Source organism: Mercenaria mercenaria, chromosome 7 (genome assembly GCF_021730395.1).
Source record: "Mercenaria mercenaria strain notata chromosome 7, MADL_Memer_1, whole genome shotgun sequence".
NCBI lineage: Eukaryota > Metazoa > Mollusca > Bivalvia > Venerida > Veneridae > Mercenaria > Mercenaria mercenaria.
The window spans coordinates 28623869-28646545 of NC_069367.1; the positions used below are offsets into that span (position 1 = coordinate 28623869).

Genomic DNA, 22677 nt, shown 5'->3' on the forward strand with positions numbered 1-22677 from the left:
CTTCTGAGTGGAACACTTTTGGAACCCACACTTTTGAGCGCTACTAAAAGATTCAAGCATTGCTCGTCTCTAGCTTGCCTTAGTAAGTAGTTAACCTGACAAAGGACTATATTATTTAAAAATGAATGAGTTTATATATATCACAATAAAGCCCTCTAAGCATAATGGGAAATTCACAAAAACGCGATTCGTACCAGGATATTTTCGTACCAGTATTCACCGTATGAAATTTCCCAAACTGGCATTATCTGGTTATAGTCTATTCTATTAATGGAATAAACAAAAATAATAAAGAAAGATAAAGAGTATGTTGATTTAATAATAGTAACCCTTCTGAATGTCATAATAATTAATGTTCATCAAAAGTGCAGACCACCCCTCAGGTTAGATAACAAAACTTAATAACTGATGCTGATTTTATTTTCTGATGGTCGCGTCCATTAAGATCTGTAACAACATATAAATACCTCTTAGCTGAATTTTTTTAGCTACCCTCAGCTGAATTTTAACTGGAAGTGGCTAGGGGTCCGGTAGCATCCGAAATTTAGATTTGCCTTGTGACTTTCTATCTATCTATTCTATCTATCTTCCGTAGACATCAAACCCCTTGCGGGAACATAGACGTTTTGCGCGTCAAAATCATAAAGAGAAAGAATATAGTGATAAAAATTTAGAGTGGAAGAAAGTAAAAAATAACTTTGGTGATGTAAAAAGGTTAAAACTTGAGTTTGCAGGATAACTAGGGCGAGGCATGTTCAAGGCTGCAAACTGCGGCACTGAACTGCACTAGGGTAGGGAGGTGGGCGACACTGGGGGGAAGTTGGTTCCAATGGTACACAGTTCTTGGAAAATAAGAAATGGACTTTTTAGACATCTTCAAGATTCCTTGTTAAATAAACGAAATCTCACATCCATGTACAAACATTGTCATTCAACGTAAATCTTTTTTTTCTCTGACATGTATTTTGAGCAAATTATGCCCCCTTTTGGACTTAGAAAATTCTGGTTAAAGTTTTACATGCAAGTTACTATCTCCAAAACTAATGCAGATATTGAATCGAAACTTCACATGTATCTTCGGGGTTATATTTATAACTATAGTTGATAGCATCAAGTTCTACAAAGTTCTCTGACCTGCATTTTGGCCAAATTATGCCCCCTTTTGGACTTAGAAAATCTTGGTTAAAGTTTTGCATGCAAGTACATACAGCTGTTACTAAAAGGCATATATATTTGAAACTTTTTTTTTAGCTCGACTATTCGAAGAATAAGGGAGCTATCCTACTCGCCCCGGCGTCCGCATGAGCGTTAGCGTGAGCGTCACACAAATGTTAAAGTTTGCGCACCGACCCAAATATTTTCAAAGTCCATTGAGATATTGCTTTGATATTTTGCATACTTGTTTACCATCATGACCCCAGTCTGTAAAAAGGAGGAGGCAACAGTTACTCCATCAAGCATTTTGATAGAATATGCTTATTGTAATGTTAAAGTTTGCGTACCACCCCAAATATTTTCAAAGTCCATTGAGATATTGCTTTCATATTTTGCGTACTTGTTTACCATCTTGACCCCAGTCTGTAAAAAGGAGGAGGCAACTCTATCAAGCATTTTGACTGAATTATGGCCCCTTTTCGACTTAGAATATGCTTATTGTAATGTTAAAGTTTTACTCATAGCTTATATTATATTATCAAGCACTGAGAATAGTCGAGCGCGCTGTCAACTGACAGCTCTTGTTTATTTTTCTGGATCAATTACCAACCTCACTGGGTCAAGTCCATAACTCTGACATGTATTTTAGGCAAATTATGCCCCTTTTGGACTTAGAAAATCCTGGTTAAAGTTTAACATGCAAGTTACTATCTCCAAAACTGATGCAGATATTGAATTGAAACTTCACATGTGTCTTCAGGGTTATAAAACTAGTTAATAGCATCAAGTCCCATAACTCTGACATGAATTTTGGCCAAATTATGCCCCCTTTTGCACTTAGAAAATCGTGGTTTAAGTTTTGCATGCAAGTAATACAGCTGTTACTAAAACAAGTAAAAGGCATATATATTTGAAACTTGTTTTTTCTTTTTCTAGATCAATTACCAACCTCACTGGGTCAAGTCCCATAACTCTGACATGTATTTTGAGCAAATCATGCCCCCTTATGGACTTAGAAAATCCTGGTTAAAGTTTTACATGCAAGTTACTATCTGCAGAACAAATGCTGATATTATTGGGTTTATAAAACTAGTTGATTGCATCAAGTCCCATGATTTTTGGTCAAATTTTGTCCCCGTTGAACATAAAACTTCTGGTTAAAGTTTTGCATGCAAGTTTCTATCTCCAGACTAATGCAGATACTGGATTGAAACTGTATACTAGATATTTTAACATTTAGGGTAACATTTTCCTGCTTCTGGGACAATAATTTGAATAGTCGAGCATTGGCTGTCTTACTGACAGCTCTAGTTTCTTTTTTAGTTCAATTACCAGGCTTACTGGGTTGAGTCTCATAACAGTTACTCTGATTAGTATTTTAGACAAAGAAGAAATCCTGGTTAAAGTTTTGCATGCAAGTTACTATCTCCAAATCAAATGCAGATATTGAATTGAAACTTCTTATGTGTCTAAGGAGTTATGAAACTAGGTAATAGCATCAAGTCCCATATCTCTGACATGCATTTTGGCAAAATTATGTCCCCTTTTGGACTTAGAAAATTCTTGTTAACGTTTTGCATGCAAGTTACCATCTCCGAAACTAATGCAGACTGATACTGGATTGAAACCCTATAATTATTTTACCATTTAGGGTAATACTCCTGCTTCTGGGACAACAGTTGAATTTGAATACCATAGTCGAGCATTAGTCGAGCATTGGCTGATTATGGACAGGTCTTGTTATATATTCCAAAAATCTACTTGAAAGTGCTACCAAATTGTCAGGCATAGATCCACAAATATAAACACAAAAAATGACTTGCATAAAACACAGGGTTTTTTCTAGCTAATTTGGGAACATAGCCTATACCCCCAAAATTGGGAATTTTGACGCGTAAATGTTCCAAATTGGGAAATGTTTAGTCCCACAGGATATAGTAAAGATGTGTTTAAGTACTTTCTCATACACTTGTTTCACATTGTACAACCTCTTTAAACTTACTGCCATTACAAAATTGTCCATAATTTGGTCAATGTTTGTGCAATTTTGATGAATTTTTTTTCAGAATGTAGATTGGGAATTTTTGCACTAATTTTGGGAAAAATACATACTTTTTGGCATTGGGAATATAGCCGAATAACGGCTATAAAAACAGCCGAAAAAAAACCCTGAAACATGAAAAATCCATCTTTACTAATAAAAAAAGATGATTTCTTTCTTTCCACCATTATCTGACTAGCCCTGAAGTGGTGTTTGATTAGCTATTTACTACTATTGTTAAATAGTCACTGCGCTTGATTAATTCAAAGAAGTATAAAATACACAGAATGGCAACTGGCTGTAATCTCGCGTGAGCTCGTGTCAGAGCGTGATTCGGCGTTATCTCACTAAAAACAAACATCGGCGAGCATGGAGTTACAATTTGTACCTTTAAAACTACATTTAAAATACATGTTAGCTTCTAAAACAAAATTAGTTTAATTTGAAATGGTCTTAAGACACGAAGTACACGTTTTTTTTGCCATCGAAAGAAGCGTTGTCATACGGTGATAGTTATTTTACCGATGAATAATTGCTTTCGCATACAAAATGGCGCGTGGAGAAAGCGCCACTCCCGGTAAACGAGATCTCGTTTTTTTGTCATGGGAGGTTGGGGAGATTTGCTCTATATGCCTTTCAAGTTGCCAATCTATTTATTTTTATAGCTCTTTGATTAATTCTATCACTGTACTTGATTAATTCTATTAAATAATCACTGTACTTGATTAATGCAAGTAAAGAATTACTGTATTTGATTAATTCTATTAAGTAATCTATGTACTTGATTAATTGTATTGAATAATCACTGTACTTGATTTATTCTATTAAATAATCACTGTACTTGATTAATTCAAGTAAAGAGTTACTGTACTTGATTAATTCTATTAAGTAATCAATGTACTTGATTAATTCTATTAAGTAATCAATGTACTTGATTAATTCTAATATGAAAAAGGCAAAGCCTCTGAGCGAACGTAGCTTAAACGGCAAAGAAACTATTCACTGCTTAAGACAATTCCGAGAACCTATTCACTTGAAAAGAAACAAAAATTTAGTGTCATTATACCTGTAACAGCGAATATCATACGTTGCAAAATTTATGGAAAGCCAGTGTCACGGTGACGTCATTGCCTGTTTGTGGCATTCTTATTGCTTTGGCTGTGACTAAATACAGAGTTGGTGCGCCCGTGATATATTACAGACTCCGGTATATACCGGATTAACTAAATTTGAACAAAAATACCTTAAATATATATATTTTGTAACCATGGTGATTCTAACCCTAACCTTTAGTCAGTATATTATGCACATTATACACTAAATGCGTGCGGACATGCAAAAAAATGAGTATTTTTGCCGTGCGTTCCATTTGATAATAATTCCGCGCATGCGCTGAACGGCTGCACCAACTCTGCAATGAGAAACATTCTATTGGCTTTATGCTTATTTATGATATTTTATCCCATTTTCTGGCCAATGCTTGATCTTTTAAAAGAAAATCATATTTTTTTCTACCAACTGGAAATCTTTCTTGCATTATTTTTGAGTGATGGATAATATTCGGCTGTGACTAAATACAGAGTTGGTGCACCTGTGATATATTAAAGACTCCGGTATATACCGGATTAACTAAATTTGAAAGAAAATGTCTTAAATATATATATTTTGTAACCATGGTGATACTAACCCTAACCTCTAGTCAGTATATTATGCATTTGATACTTTAATGCGTGCGGACATGCAAAAAAATGAGTAATTTTGCCATGCGCTCCAATGGATAATAATTCCGCGCAGGCGCAGAATGGCTCTACCAACTCTGCAATCATGAGAAACATTCATAATATTCAGCAATCAAATGAAGTTCTGTATTCACTGCCAACAAAGCATTTCCTGTGAGCACCTGTCCTCTAGGGAAACGCACTTTGTAAAATAAAAGCAAAATTGAAATTATTTCCATAACATAACTTTTTTTAAAAATAAAGACACCTAATGAACATAGAGATTGTAATTCAAATATAAAATTAAAAAAAACAAACAATTTTCCCGACTTCGACGGAAGTAGAACAAAATGGCGGCATCCAAAATGGCGGCGCCCAGACGAGAGGAAAATTTTTCAGCTACATCACTTTGCCCCATTCGGCACACCTTTGTTATATTTGCCTACACATTGCAGTAAGGCGAGCTACGCGCTCGCTATTATACAGTCACTGAGTGTACTTGAATAATTCCAGATCACTGTGCTTGATAAATTCAGTTAAAGAATTACTGTACTTGATTAATTAGGACTATTAAATAATCACTGTACTTGATTAGCTGAATTAAGTCAACACTTTGATGACATTATTTTGAACAACTAATGTTATTTAGAAATTATGATTTATTTCAGAATATTTAAGGCAAGCCTTTACAGTTGACACAGGTACATTTTCATGCTAAACTTAAAAATTTTTATCAAATGTTTACTAAGCACTAAAGGGCAAACATGCAGTAACTAGTCACAATGACTATGTATGAAGAAGTATGAATCATTCTATGCTAGAACGTGTTTTTTGGAAAGCAGTTTCACTCAAGTCCCCAGGTAAACAAGTTTCTGGTTTTAATATGATTTCTATTTTTCTTTTGTTGCAGGAGGTTTGTACCACGTCTGACCATTGAAAGAAGAAAATAAGAAAACAGGCATGTGTTTCACAGACTAACTTCAAAATTGAAGAAGATAAAAGTGTGTTTAAGAGAGAGCATTTGGATTTGATCAATGTCAGTTAACATGAACACCATGCTGAATTTGTTGAAAAGGTATTAGAAAAAGAAAATGAACAAAGAATATCAGAAATCGGAGAAAGACAAATCTGGTGATACTTCTGCAATGGATGAGCACGGTAAGGCAACCAACAAACATGATATCACAGACAAAATTTTTAACCAACCAGAGTCTGAAAATTCACACCAAAATAAGATATATCCAGGCATTGAAACTGCTTGTGCAAACTTCTTAAATGACAGAAAGAAAGATTGCTTCAAAGTATCAAATGGTGAAGTGGTAGACTTATTCCATTCTATTTATGAAGAATTTAGTAAAGCCAAGAATGAACAAATACGGAAGAAGGTAGGGAGCATACCTGACAAAAAACAGAAATTACATGAAATTATTTGTTCAAAATTGAGATTCCCCCAAGGAAGTGTTTTAAGAGGCAGTTTTAATATTTGTAGTTTTAGAATAGATATAGTTGAGGATTCCGATAGAGATATGCTCCAGGAAAAATGTGTATCAAATAATCTCACACTTGAATATGTATTAGCAGCCGATCAAAAACTGAAAGAAATGAGTCATCTTGGTAGAACTGAAAAACTCTGTAGAGTTCTTTGCAAGAAAGTTGGAGTTGATGAAGAAATGGTAAACAAATTCTCGCTTGAGTTAAAAGTTAAGAAACAGGACAGAATTCTTAGAAGATTAAAAGAAAGTAGTGGAAAGAAGAAAATGGAAACTATGATGAAATCTATTTTTTATCTTCCATTGAAGAAAAAGGATTTATTAAAGGAATTGCAAAATACACCAGAGAATTTTGACTTGGACTTCTTACAAAATAGAATTACAGAACTTACAAATGGTTTACTGGTTGATATATTTCAAGCAGTGAAAGGTGATCGCAAACAGCTTCGTAGTGTTTTGTGCAGTCAGTTCGCAAAGCTGTGGTCAGTCAAAGCCAAAACTTTAAATGAGCGAGTAATCAAAACTGTGAATGAAGCAGAAAGGCTGAAGGAATCTGGGCAGGATAAGGAATTGGAGATATTCTTGAATTTGCCTTTCTTTGAAACAATTTACTCTGTTAGTTCATCACCATTTCATACACAGATGAAAGAAACTGAACATGATACCAGACCACCTGTCAGTTGTACAGGTACAGAGAATGAAAATTATTCCCAGGGTTCGGTCTCACAGGCTTGCCCTGCAGGAACTCAGATTAAACCGGAAATTACAGATACAGACAATGAAAATGACAGTCCTCTATATAATCTAGATGACTGTATTGAAGGAGAAGATAATCCTAGTCTAATATTAGATGTTCACCAAGATTATGAATTGGAGGATACAACAACCAGCAAGAAAAGACGCAAAGCTTATGATAATGCTTTCAAACTCCGTGTTGTTCAGTTTGCTGAGAATAAAAGTAATCGTGCTGCTGAGAGAAAATTTGGTGTTAAGGAAAAGTCTGTACGCTACTGGCGCAAAGCAAAAGATATAATACAGCAGAGACCACAGAATATGAAGAAAAACCGTATTTCGAAAATAAAAGACCTAGAAATGATAGAAAAAGATTTATGTAAATGGTTTTTGTATTATCAAGGTAAAGGTTCTATTATTGGTAAGAAAGAAATTATGTCAAAAGCAAAGATGTTGTCTAAAGATCCAAAATACAAAATAGACACCAAGCGTTACTTTTTTGGAACTACGTGGTGTACCAACTTTTTGAAAACATACAATCTAATACTTAGTCGAAGTAAAAAAAAATCAGTGGGAAAAGAAACAGCTTCTGTCAATACAAAATTCAACGATGGAAATTCGGATGAATCCAGTAGATCAGGAGAGGAAATAGATGAAGACATTTCTGATACTGATGAAAGTGATAGCGAATCAGAGAAGATAGGGACTGATGACTTTGTTTGTAATGATGATGATTCTGGTGATGCATCATTTGATGAGATTTGTAATGGTGTTGGAGAACAAGATGCAGTTGAGAAAGATACAAGTAATGGAAAAAGTGAAATTGTTGTAGATGATGAAACAACTACAAACTCAAATGAATGTGAAGTGGAATTAGATGAATTTAGAGATAGTCAAGAAGTTGATATTGAAAACAAATTGCACTTTGATTCTGAAGGTGTACCAGCAACTGATTCTGAAAGTGTACCAGCAACTGTTGGCAATTTATCTGAAGATTCTATTGTGTTGGAAAGTAGACATACAGAAACAGATCATGATAAAAAATGTTCAGAAACAGAAGATGCATTTATTAGCAAAGGACAAAAAAGAAAACGCTCTTATTTTGGCAGTGCATTCAAACTTGAGGTGATACAGTTTGTAGAGAAATCGGGTAAGAGAGCCGCAGAGGAGAAGTTTGGAATAACTGAAAGTCTGTTAAATGAATGGTGTAATGCAAAAGCTTCTATTGAAGAGAAAGCTAAGAATAAAAGGAAAACCAGACATCCACCAAAGTTTGAAGAAGATTTAGTTTTATGGATCCAAGGTATGCAAGAAAGTGGTTCTGTAATTACTGCAAAGTTGGTTGCTACAAAGGCGAGGGCATTACGTGATGAAGGGAAGTATGATATGGATCCTTTTGACTACAAATTTTCAGATAGTTGGGCTCATAAATTTTTGCGGAGATACGGGCTGATTGTAGACAGAAAAAAGAAAAGTGTTAATGATAAAGTTGACAAAAATGATTCCAGAAATAATTCAAACACTGATATCCCACCTGAACTATTAGGCATACCAAACCAGTCAGGCAGCGAAACATCCGATGGTAAGCTAAGACGACAATCATACGATAATGCATTTAAAAGTAGTGTTATCAGCTTTGCTGAAAGTTCTAGTAATGTTTTAGCAGTGCGAGTGTTTAAGATTTCTGAAAAGCTTGTTCGAGACTGGAGAAAATCAAAAGACTCTATTGTAAATGGGCCAAAGGACAAAAAGCGTCATGTTACAGGACATGTGCCATTTGAACAGCTGGAAAAAGATTTAGTTTCATGGTGTGAAAGTTTAAAGAGAGATGGGAAAAAGCTCTCAAGAAGTATAGTAATGTTGAAGGCAAGACAGTTGGCTAAAGAAGGAAAGTATAATGTAGATACTAGTGAGTTTAAGGCATCGTATGGATGGTGTACTAATTTTTTTAGGAGAAATGGTTATGTGTGTGAAGTTGGCGATAGGAGATTTCGTGCAGGACGCCAGCAGGAAAAGCTGATATCAGGCCATGAAACAGAAGTTACAGATCAGGAAGACTAGTTGTTAATGTACCTCTTTTGATTAGTTAAGTCAGACTGCATACATTAAAACACCACTTGCCTGAACATCTGTACTTTGATCACTTTGTCTGGCATTTGCTGTTTACCTCATAATTTCTCTCTGAGATACATGTAACTCGAAAACCAGGAAATAGGGAACATTTTGCTCATCTCATTTTGACCTCGGGTTAGTCCAACTAATTTGACGTGATCCTAGGATATATTGAGATGATTTTTTCATATGGGCAATATCCCCACAAGTGTCAAACACTCGAAAGACCAAAATAGTCGAAGCAATTTCTGATGAAATTTTCATCACTGCCAACGCTTTACATACTGTAGGTTTAAATGCTGATAATTTCTCGTATTGGCTGTAAATTCAAATAAAACTTACATGTATCTAAAGGGGATTTAATTCCTGATAGATTTATGTAAAATTCTCAAATAATATCCAAAATTACTAATTTATGTATGTACTGTACATGATTAATGTTTACCGTGTCTGCACAAGAGTTGAAACCAATAACTTTACATGACTGTACTGTGATTTATCTTCCATTATTTGGTCCTTCAAAGTGTTTACATGACTGTGTACTGTGATTTATCTTCCATTGTTTGGTCCTTCAAAGTTTTGATGTTTAGATTGCCCGTCACAAATATAAAACAATCTGAATGTCGAATTATGTTTGACTATACCTCAGGTGATCTGTGTTTTATTGTACTGACAAGCAATTCGCTGACCAATAGAAAGCAGTGCTAGTCGAGATAATCAAGAAAAAAATAGACTTAATTGTTCATGAATAATGTATTGTGAAAAGTTTGTGCTTTCAGAAGTTCAATGTATCTTTCAACACTTTAAGAAAATTGTTCACAGTTTATAGCAAAATCTTTACCTGTATTTAAGTGTACTAACTTATGTATGTATCTTTCTCATAAGTTTAAGAAGCACACATGGTTGGGAAGTTTACTGAAGCTATTTATATTAACAAAACTTACATATAACAATAGCTGGTGATCTTTCTGTCGGTGCTGTCTGCTCAATTTGTTTGTATGCAAATTTATCTCCAGTGAATATCCAGGGTTGGCATTAAAGCGGGAAATACTCATATTTCCCAGGACGGTGAGAAATACAGGGAATTCCCAGGATATACTGGTAATTCCCCGGGCAATACTGGGAAATATGATTCAGACCAATATATTTTATTCTTAAGAACAGCTATACACCCTAGAATATTTTCATAATCCCTTTATACCAATCCATTTGTGTTAACATTCAGGTGAGTAGTCAGTGACAATACACTCATTAGTTGGTAGGTATCAGTGACAATAATACACTGCCTCATCCACTGGTGTTGACTATATTACATGTTACAAACAACTTAATAGCACCCGTTACATATTTCAATAAATCAGTACAAAATTCAATTTATATCTCTGAACTTTTAACTAGCTATAATAGATGTCCTATTATGTGTACTGCTTGCTTTTTCACGTATATGAGCCGCGCCATGAGAAAACCAACATAATGGGTTTGCGACCAGCATGGATCCAGACCAGCCTGCGCATCCGCGCAGTCTGGTCAGGATCCATGCTGTTCACTTTCAGATTCTATTGCAATTAGAGAAACTGTTAGTGAACAGCATGGATCCTGACCAGACTGCGCGGATGCGCAGGCTGGTCTGGATCCATGCTGGTCGCAAACCCACTATGTTGGTTTTCTCATGGCGCGGCTCATATATTTTTTTTTGACATCACAATCATTGTAACTGTAAATTTGTTGACATCTATACATATTTCATTATCATTTTGAATACAGAGTAATGTGTCAGAAGATTTGTGCCACCTGCTATTATAACTTGATCATTCTTACACGTATTCTCTTTTACAGCTTATCATACTTTTTATGTTGTACTGTTTACTAGTGTTTTCATAGTCAGTTGTAAACATAGTCTTGCTGACTCAAAGTAAATATTCTAGTCTTATGGTCTGACATTTTTTACTGAAAGATGAAGTTCAAGAAAACATGATATTCATCCTTTCAGATACACAGTTTTTGCTTGGACATAATTTGAGCTGCGCCATGAGAAAACCAACAGTGTGTTTGCGACCAGCATCTGCGCAGTCTGGTCAGGATCCATGCTGTTCGCTTTTAAAGCCTACTGCAATTAGAGAAACCGTTAGTGAACAGCATGGATCCTGAACAGATTGTGCAGATATGCAGGCTGGTCTGGATCCATGCTGGTCACAAAGCCACTATGTTGGTTTTCTCATGGCACGGCTCATTTTATCATCATATTGAAGGTTCTGCATGAATGTTTTTAGATATCACTGAGTCTTATTATAGTTAAGCTTGTAAGTCTTACGATGGTTGAACTATGTGTAAAATTGAAAGTACATTTCACAACAGTGAGCTAATATTGTTATGTATGCAAGTGCTTAACCCTTTACTCCATATACATTTAGCCTAATTAGATTTATCATATCCATACAGCTTTACTGATAATCAGTACACTATCTCCATACAGGATATTGGGGAAAAAATGCAGAATTTATACCTGTGTTATTCAATTCAATATTACTATATTTAATATTGTTTTAAACGGTTGTAGGACATTTGCCCCCCAGGACATTTGCCCCCCCAATGAAAAAATAAACTGCTGGACATTTGCCCCCCAGTTTAAATGGCAGATAGGAAATTTGCCCCCCATGGCTTATTTTTGGAATGGACATTTGCCCCCCAATATTTTTGTCCTATATGCCAGTATATATAACTGTATTTTTTGTTCTTTTATTATCAAAATTACTCTAAAAGACAATGTTCAGTAAAAAAAACAACTGTTTTATTGATAATAATTTGATAAATACATTAATTACTTTTAGGTGTTAAGGTAAATAATAGCATATTATTGAGTAATAAAAGTGCTCATAAAAGCGTTGTAATTTCTTAATTAGTGCAATGTTTTTAACCCTCAAACTTGTTAACATAGCTCACAGTGGAGAAATGTATTTTCAATTTTACATTTGAGTATATGTGCTTAGTACTTTTACGTATTTTTCTCACACAAGTGTTCATTTAAATTAAATATTAATTATCACTTAGATATTTGATGTTTTTGTCAAAAAAAAGCAGAATTTTCTTTGAATTTTGAGTCATATTTGCAGTATTTCTCACTTTTTCGCAGTATTTCCCACTTTTTACCATTATTGTAGTATTTTCCAGTACGGGAATTCCCGGTAAATACCTCTGGGAATTCCCATCCCTCTGGAAATTCCGGCCAACCATGTGAATATGTGAATGACCTTTGCTTAAGACACGTGTCATTAAATTTCCTTAATTTTACGAATATTAACTTTGTACTTAGTACAGAATTGCATTATATCAAATGACGAATTGAGCCGCGCCATGAGAAAACCAACATAGTGCGTTTGCCACCAGCATGGATCCAGACCAGCCTGCGCATCCTAGCAGTCTGGTCAGGAGCCATGCTGTTCGCTAACGTTTTCCCTAATTACAGTAGGCTTTGAAAGCAAACAGCATGGATCCTGATCAGACTGCGCAGATGCGCAGGCAGGTCTGGATCCATGCTGGTCACAAAGCCACTATGTTGGTTTTCTCATGGTGCGCCTCAAATGTAGTTGTAAGTCTGTCATTCCAAGTGCTTACAAATATTACTATAATTATGGCGACAGTATGAACTTTTAACTTTTGTCTGACTGTATATCCAGAACTATAGATTAGCCCACCCGCTTAGCTCAGTAGGTAGAGTGTCGGTCTACGGATCGCGGGGTCGTGAGTTCGATCCTCGGGCTGGGCGTATGTTCTCCGTGACTATTTGATAAACGACATTGTGTCTGAAATCATTAGTCCTTCACCTCTGATTCATGTGGGGAAGTTGGCAGTTACTTGCGGAGAACAGTTCTGTACTGGTACAGAATCCAGGAACACTGGTTAGGTTAACTGCCCGCCGTTACATGACTGAAATACTGTTGAAAAACGGCGTTAAACCTAAAACAAACAAACAAACAAACAAAGAACTATAGATTGGGTGATTTGCACGCTAAGTCTGTTTTTATGATGAAGAACAGTAACTGTTGTATTCATAAGTTAGTTATGCATTCACGGTTCCTGGCTGATTAATAAGGTAGTTTATTGTTATAGTATCAATATTAATATTAATAGTGGTTTCCATTGTTCTGTACAGTCACATGGTTTATAATAAAGTACATGTACTTCATGGCTGAGCCAAAAAGTAGATGTTGACCAGCAGAAGTGATGTAGTAACAATGTGATGTACACAACTGAAGACCTTAATGGTGGAGTTAATTAATAACTGTTGCAATTGTTTGGTTTAGTAATCCTCTTTCACAGGTTGTTAAAATTAGTAACAAGAGATCACAGAGTGATCTTGTCGCCCACCAATGTGCCATTTTTGGGTGTTCCAAATTTCAAGACTTACTGACTAGCTCAAGGTCAAATTTCATTTCCGTACACAACACTTTGCATGTGGTCCAAATTCGAAAGCTGTAGCTTGAGAAATGTGAAAGTAGGTCACTAGATCAATTTCAAGGACGAAATGTGAAAGTAGGTCACTAGGTCAAAATCAAGGTCAAATTACACTTCAGAACACAAATTTATGCATGTGGTCCAAATTTAAAGCCTGTACCTTCAAAAATGTGGAAGTAGGTCACTAGGTCAATGTCAAGGTCAAAGTTTGTTTCGGTACACAATCCTATGCATGTGGTCTAAATTTGAAGCCTGTAGCTACAGAAATGTGAAAGTAGGTCACTAGGTCAATCTTAAGGTCAAAGTTCATTTCGGTACACAAAACTATGCATGTGGTCCAAATTTGAAGGCTGTAGCTCGAGAAATGTGAAAGTAGGTCACTAGGTCAAAATCAAGGTCAAATTTTATTTCAGAACACAGAACTATGCATGTGTTCCAAATTTGAAGCCTGTACCTTCAAAATGTGAAAGTAGGTAACTAGGTCAATGTAAAGGTCAAAGTTTGTTTCGGTACACAAAACTATGCATGTGGTCCAAATTTGAAGGCTGTAGCTTGAGAAATGTGAAAGTAGGTCAGTAGGTCAAAATCAAGGTCAAATTCCAATTCGGAACACAAAACTATGCATGTGGTCCAAATTTGAAGCCTGTACCTTCAAAATGTGAAAGTAGGTCACTAGGTCAAAGTCAAGGTCAAAGTTTTTTTCAGTGCACAAAACTATGCAAGTGGTCCAAATTTGAAGGCTGTAGCTACAGAAATGTGAAAGTAGGTCACTAGGTCAAAATCAAGGTCAACTCATGTCAAGGTTCATCTTGCCACTCAAAACCATACATGTGGTCCAAATTTGAATGTTGTAGGTTATTGACAAGAAGATTTTAAAATCTTTTCCCTATATAAGTCTATATGAACCATGTGACCCCCCAGGGCGGGGCCATATTTGACCCTAGGGGGATAATTTGAACATACTTGGTAGAGAACCACTAGATGATGCTACATTACAAATGCCAAAGCCCTAGGCTTTGTGGTTTGGACAAGAAGATTTTCAACGTTTTTCCCTATGTAAGTCTATGTAAACCATGTGACCCCCCGGGGCGGAGCCATATTTGACCCTGGGGGGATAATTTGAACAATCTTAGTAGAAGACCACTAGATGATGTCATATACAAAATATCAAAGCCCTAGGCCCTGTGGTTTTGAACAAGAGGTTTTTCAAAGTTTTTCCCTATATAAGTCTATATAAACCATGTGACCCCCGGGGCGGGGCCATATTAGACCCCAAGGAAATATTTTGAATCATCTTGGTAGAGGACCACTAGATGATGCTTCATACCAAATATCAAAGCCCTAGGCTCTGTGGTTTTGGACAAGAAGATTTTCAAAGTTTTTCCCTATATAAATCTATGTAAATTATAGAAATAAACAAAGGGCCATAACTTACTAAAATATTGTTGAACCAGTCTGCTTTTCAGGGGGACACAACTAGGGTACCAATACATCATTCTGACAAAGTTTGGTCAAAATCCCCCAGGTAGTTTCTGAGGAGATGCGATAACGAGAAATTGTTAACGGACGGAAGGACGACGGACCACGGACGCAGAGTGATTTGAATAGCCCACCATCTGATGATGGTGGGCTAATAAAACAAGTTTTTGCCTCTCAGGTTTGGTCGATATAAGGATTTATTGACTGGAGAAAAAGGATATCAAACTCTGGCTACACCCCTCACTGACACCAGTTTTTTCAGGTTGATAAATTATATCAGCCAGTGAATCATGGACTATATTTTATTTTATCTTGCCTCCTACAAGTTTCTTGCATTTCTATTGGTCAATAGACATCACATGGAGACAGGATATATTCCATATCCTGCTAGTACATTTCAGATATGAATTTTGATTTTAAAAAAATGGCTGCCGCTTTGTTAATTTACAAAATATTAGATCATAGCATGTAAGTAAAGGGTAGTCGGCAAGATAAAATCGTTACACAGCTTGTTGGTGACAGGATACGGGATATATGCTGTCTTGAAAATCCATATCAGGCGCGAGCTTTGCTCGCGCCTGATATGGATTTCCTTGACAGCGTATATCCTATATCCTGTCACCAACAAGCAGTGTAACTAATAGTATTCACAACTGTTTTTATTTTTCAAGGCATTTTGTTAACAAATATTAGTAAAAATAAAAGCATTGTGAGTATATACCGGTTTACAGTAGTTCAATGTGTGTTCATTAAAAGAGCATGCCTCCAGATAAACAATTTTGAAACACCAAGGACTCTTTGATTATTCTGATTATCTTTTCTTTGGAGTTACAATTACTGACTAAAGAAAGCACTATTTAAATTTTTAAAAATTGGACTGAAATCTGAAATTTTACCCCTTGCACGATGTAACTTTGGACATTATGATTAAGGAAGAGTTAAGTTTTGGGCTTTTGGTACTACTATAATTGTATTGTGGTAAATAGATTTGAAAAGCCTTATACTTTATTTTTGTATGTAGTAGATATATTTTTTGTACAATAAATGAAAATAAACTAAGTGGTATTATAGATTTACTGGTTGGTCTTAAATGTTTAAAGTGACCACTAGGATGTCCTTCAGTATTTCTTGAGCCCTCTTAATGGATACAGCTCATCACCATCTATAGGAATGTAATAAGATTACTTGCCAGTTGAAATGTATATTCTCTAAATATCTGACATACAAACGAAACAAAAATTGTTCGAATATGCTTGTTTCTGTTAAAACATGCTTATGCTAAAATGAAATCACATTAAAGGGCCATGACGACAATGTTTTTGTTGCGACCAAGAAAGAGCACTACTATATTTTATCTTCTGTTTTAGATAAAGGGTGTTTAAGAATTTAAATAATGTGTAGCGAAATCAAATTTTACTTGAATTAATACACTCAAATTTGGTTATATGTTGCCATAATGACTCACTCTGGCAATGTACTCGTGAACTTGTTCCGCAGATGTATAACCTTTGTTTTAGCTCACCTAAACCAAAGGCTCATGGTGAGCTTTTGTGACCGGTCAATGTCCGTCGTCAGTCATTTGTCGTGTGTCCATCAACATTTTCTAAAAAAATCTTCTTCTTGAAAACTACTGGGCAGAGTTACACCAAACTTCACAGGAATGATCCTTGGGTGGTACCCTTTCAGAATTATTCAAAGAATTTCATTCAGTGCGGAACTCTGGTTGCCATGGCCGAAAGGAAAAACTTTAAAAATCTTCTTGTCCAAAACTGCAAGGCATAGAGCCTTGATATTTGGCATGTGACATCATCTAATGGTCTTCTATGAAGAATGTTCAAATTGTGCCCCTGGGATGAAAAGAGGCCCCGCATAGGGGGTCCAAAGTTTTACATAGACTTATATAGGAAAAGCTTTAAAAATATTCTTGTCTGAAACTACAAGACCTAGGCCTTTGATATTTTGTATGTAGCATTGCCTTGTGGTCCTCCATGAAGAATGTTCAAATTGTGCCCCTGGGATGAAAAGAGGCCCCGCCCCCGGGTTCCAAAGTTTTACATAGACTTATATAGGAGAAAACTTTAAAAATCTTCTTGTCTGAAACTGCAAGGCCTAGGCTTTTGATATTTGGTGTGTTGCATTGCCATGTGGTCCTCTACCAAAATTGTTCAAATTATTATCCTTGGATGAAGGCCCTGCCCGGGGGGTCCTGAGTTTAACATAGACTTCTATAGGGAAAAAAATAAAAATCTCCTTGTCTGAAAGTTAAAGGCCTATGCCTTTGATATTTGGCATGTAGCATTGCCTAGTGGACCTCTAACAGGATTGTTGGGGTGAAAAGAGGACCTGCCCTGGGGGTATTTGTTATATGAGATATATAGGAAAAAATACTTAATAAATTATCAGATCATGTTTCCTAGACTGTTTCATTATATTTACCTGATGTACCCAAGTGATTATGGGTCACCTTACTGTGATATTGACCTACTGACCTAGTTTCTTGTTTTCTAAGATACAGCCTTGAAATTTGGATGACATGTACAGTTTTGCATACCGATCTTAAAACTGACTTTCAATGTGACTTACTGACCTACTTTCTAATATTTTAGCATCTGTTTGGGGTCACTCTATTAAAGGTCAAGGTCACAGGGGCACGAAAACAGGAAACCACTTCTGGTTATAAACTTGAGAACCACCTGAACCAGGATGTTGAAACTTCATAGGATGATTGGACATGCAGATTAGATGACCCCTATTCATTTTGGGATCACTCTATTGAAGGTTGCAGCGTGCAGAACATGGAAATCCATTTCCGGTCAGTAACTTAAGAACCATTTGACCTAGAACCTGCAAGCTTCATAGGGTGATAGGACTTACAGAGTAGATGACCCCTGTTAATTTTAGGGTTACTCCATGAAAGGTCAAGGTCACAGGGGGGTGAACATCAAAAATGCTTTCCAATCAGTAACTTGAGAACCACTTGACCCAGAATGTTGAAACTTAAAAGGATGATTGGACATGCGGAGTAGATGACCTCTACTGATTTGGGGGTCACTCAATCAAAGGGCAAGGTCACAGGGACTGAACATAGAAAACGGTTTCCAATTCATAACTTAAGAACCATTAGGCCCAGAATATTGAAACTTAGTGGGATGATTTGACTTGCCAAGTAGATGATCTCTATTGTAGCCAACCATCAGTTTCTTTTTGACTTCCGCTTCTGTCCCCTGTTGACTTCTTGCTTTCTACAAAAGCATCTTCTAGTTGTATTTAATTCTGTCAGATTTCGGACATCTCCCTCTTAATATTTTGTTCAATAAAAAGGTGATCAAAAAATATTACTGTAACATCTCTGTTGAAAAAAGTTGATAGTTATCCCAGTCTTAAACTTGGAAATTGTTTGGAAAAAGAAATGTTTGCATTTTCAGGCCTTTTGCTGAGAAGATTTATGTCAGACAGTGGAAATTTGGCCCAAGGGAGATTATGACCGGAGTCTGATAAAATTTAAATACAACTATCTGGCGTATTCATTCATTATATGCAAACAATTTCCAAGTTTAAGAATGGGATAACTATCAAACTTTTTTCAAAAGAGATGTAATATTTTGTGATCAACTTTTTATTTAACAGAATGTTAAAACGGGAATGTGTTAGATGTGTTCAGTTAACTGGGGAATTTGTCCGATATTTATAAATACCATCAACAATAACAAAGACCTTGTGTCTGGCTTGAGGTGGATTATTCTTGGGAGAAACCATGCACATGCCCGGAAATACTGTTACCCAAGAGCCAGATAATCTCATCACACCTACAGCCAGTGATAGAATCACGTATTCAAGAAATAGTTATAACTAGAGCTGTCAGTTGACAGCGCGCTCGACTATTCTCAGTGCTTGATAGTATAATATAAGCTAGGAGTAAAAACATCAACATTACAATAAGCATATTCTAAGTCGAAAAGGGGCCATAATTAAGTCAAAATGCTTGATAGAGTTGTCTGCTCCTGTTAACAGACTGGGGTCATGATGGTAAACAAGTATGCAAAATATGAAAGCAATATGTCAATGGACTTCGAAAATATTTGGGGTGGTACACAAACTTTAACATTACAATAGGCATATTCTAAGTCGAAAAGGGGCCATAAATCAGTCAAAATGCTTGATAGAGTTGTCTGCTCCTGTTTACAGACTGGGGTCATGATGGTAAACAAGTATGCAAAATATGAAAGCAATATCTCTATGGACTTTGAAAATATTTGGGGTGGTATGCAAACTTTAATTTGTGTGAAGCTCACGCTAACGCCGACACCGGGGTAAGTAGGACAGCTCCCCTATTCTTCCAATAATAGAGCTAAAAATCAAATCTTTTCAGAACTTTTTATAGCAGCGTATTTAAAGAAAGAGCGGAAATCAACGTCCATAAACAGGAAAGACATCATGATGTTTAGTTCTGGTTTTGTTTTTATAACTTCCAGCATAACATTATATATTTTTTATTTAATAACGTTTACTTTCTTGAATCAAGAATATACCATCAGGAACAAAGAGCAACTATCAAGGTATTGGACTATCAAGGTATAGGATTTTTATTCCATTTTATAAAATAAACTACCGGTACAATGAATTACTACAAATACATATGAGCCGCGCCATGAGAAAATCAACAACGGGTTTGCGACCAGCATAGATCCAGACAAGCCTGCACATCCGCGCAGTCTGGTCAGGATCCATGCTGTTCGCTTTCAAAGTCTATTGCCATTAGAGAAACTGTTAGCGAACAGCATGGATCCTGACCAGACTGCGCGGATGCACAGGCTGGTCTGGATCCATGCTGGTCGCAAAGCCACTATGTTGATTTTCTCATGGCACAGCTCATATGTATTTCATAATACATCATTTACAGCATAAGAGTCATCTTACACCCCCAGGGTTTAAAATGGAGTTTTGCAAGAAAGCAAGGTCTTTGTCAATCCTGCATTGGAAATTTCAGCTAGTCTAACAATTGTTTCTCCGACTTTACCAACTGCTTTCATGTAAATTTGAACATAATATAAAGTTGTACCATGTAATGTATCCTTCAAGTGTGTTGCAATATCAACGCAAACAGATACTACAACGGGGTACCAATGTTACATAAAATATAATTAAAGAAACTCTTATTCAGAAGAAATTTTATTCTTATATCTTCATAAAATTCAAATACATTTTCACATATTCCAAGGGCAACAGTTTTTGTTTGTAACGAAAATGTTTTTTTTTTTTTTGTGACGTAAACATCAAGAACAAGAGGATGAGCACTTACGGCCAACGTAAATATGGTTTCATATAATTTAAAAACAGCACTACATGCAACATCACTATACCATATGCAATAAAACAACACTGTTTACAAAACATTTTTATGGATCAAGGTAAACAACACTGCCTTACAAGGATGATAAAAGGCACACTGTATACAGGGTTACAATGAAAATCGTAAGAGCACTTATGACAACATGATTTCAATACTTTTCGCATTAGACTTAATATGTCACACAATTTTCAGTCAACACATCTGCCAGGCAGTAAAGAAACATTTTACAGTAGCTCACGATTGTATCATTTGTACACAAAATTACTAGGCAGCTACCGTAATTAGGAATTTTCCGATATGCTTCACATAGGATACATGGTTTAGCACATTTGCGCTAGAATTTGAACATGATGTGTCAGAATCTCCATATGCTTCACATAGTGATTACATGGTTAGTAGCATCATTTTTGGCGCTAAGAAATTTGAAACATTAGAATTTGTGTCTTCAGTGGAACATGAATGCTGATTAATATTTACAAATATTTTTAATTTGTGTGTGGCATTATTTGCAAATACATGTATTAGAGAAAATAAAAACATTATGAATATTACACAATGTAAAGTATCTAAATTTACCTGTCAACATGATTAAAAGAAAATGTTTAAATGGTTACAATGTTTTATGGACCAATTCCTCATATGAAGCCACTTTTGCTCCTTGTGATCTTAATATTTGAGCAGTGCCATGAGAAAACCAACATAGTGGGTTTGCAACCAGCATGGATCCAGACCAGCCTGCGCATCTGCGCAGTCTGGTCAGGCTCCATGCTGTTCGCTTTTAAAGCCTATTGGAATTGGAGAAACTGTTAGCGAACAGCATTGATCCTGACCAGACTGCGCGGATGCGCAGGCTGGTCTGGATCCATGCTGGTCGCAAACCCACTATGTCAGTTTTCTCATGGCACGGCTCATTTAATGAATAACTATACCTTACAATTTGAGCAGAGAAAAACATCAACTTTAGAATGTTGATGAAAACGTGGCCATATAACCTAACTTGAGAGAGTTTTGTTCGTCTGACACACTGGAATACAATATTATACCCTGTCTCTTAAGCAATAAAATATGAGCAAGTTTCTAAAGTTTCTAAGATTTTAATTAAAACCTAACCAATCCTATTATCTAATCTACCTGAACCGTTATTAGCATTTCACTATTTTCCCAACTACGAAAGAAAATAAAAGCTTTCTAAAATAACTAAAATATCAGCTAAAATCTATAGCTAAGGGAAATTTAAGAAGTTGGATATTTAAAATCAACAAAATGTACCAACAAACTACACTCCTTATAAGAATGTCTACAATATTATGCAATAATTCTTCCGAGTTGCAGAGTATTAATCTAAAAAAAAAACAAATTGGGTGAACATAACTCACTGGTTGTCTGGGATATTATACCATTCACTTTTCTTTGACACTTGGGTATTATTTCTGTATTTCTAAATACATAATTATGTTGACCATAATAATACATTATAGATTTGAATAAAAATATGTCTAATGCTTTGTTCACATTTGGCTTGCGGTGGAGCCTGTAGACTGTCCATATCTGCCTTTCCGCAGCCTCTACAATTTTGTTTAGCGAAAAGTTATACAAATTTGAAACCATCGCAAGCCTGTAGCCTGAAGACATTTCGCAGGTGGCATTGCACAATCCACACACAGGAATCGTTTGGAGGCCGTGCTGACCTGGCAGGCAACGCATGATTTTCCGTGGACATGGTGCCCAAAAGAAATCCACAAAAAAATCCTTAACAGGTACAGATATGTCAAAATACACCTAAAAATTGGAGGTACCACAGAAAAGTTTTCGGTTTTGCAAAAATAAAAATTATTGTAAGTGAACAAAAAAGGGATTTGCCAAATAAAAACAAGAATACCGCAATGCAGAGCAGTCATATGACCTTTGACCCCTAAGAGTGACCTTGACCTTGAAGCAAACCATCTGAAACATGCGCTCTGCACGTCATCTCGATGTGGTGTACATTTGTGCCAAGCTTCTTTGAAATCCTTCAAGCAGTTCAAGAGTTACAGAGTGGACACAAAACAAACTCATATGACCTTTGACCCCTGAATGTGACATTGACCTTGAAGCAAGCCATCCAAACAAGCGCTCTGCATGTCACATTGATGCGGTCAACATTTGTTT

At 36.0% G+C, this 22677-nt stretch overlaps 1 protein-coding gene across 1 annotated transcript; it reads left to right on the top strand.

The window, feature by feature from the left end:
- Window positions 1–17: 17 nt before the first annotated feature.
- LOC123554499 (uncharacterized) lies at window positions 18–10732 on the top strand. Its single transcript, XM_045344700.2, has 2 exons — window positions 18–82; window positions 5825–10732. Exon 2 carries the CDS (start codon window positions 6006–6008, stop codon window positions 9195–9197), a length of 3192 nt encoding a protein of 1063 aa, XP_045200635.2. The 5' UTR covers window positions 18–82; window positions 5825–6005; the 3' UTR covers window positions 9198–10732.
- The last annotated feature ends 11945 nt before the right edge of the window (window positions 10733–22677 follow it).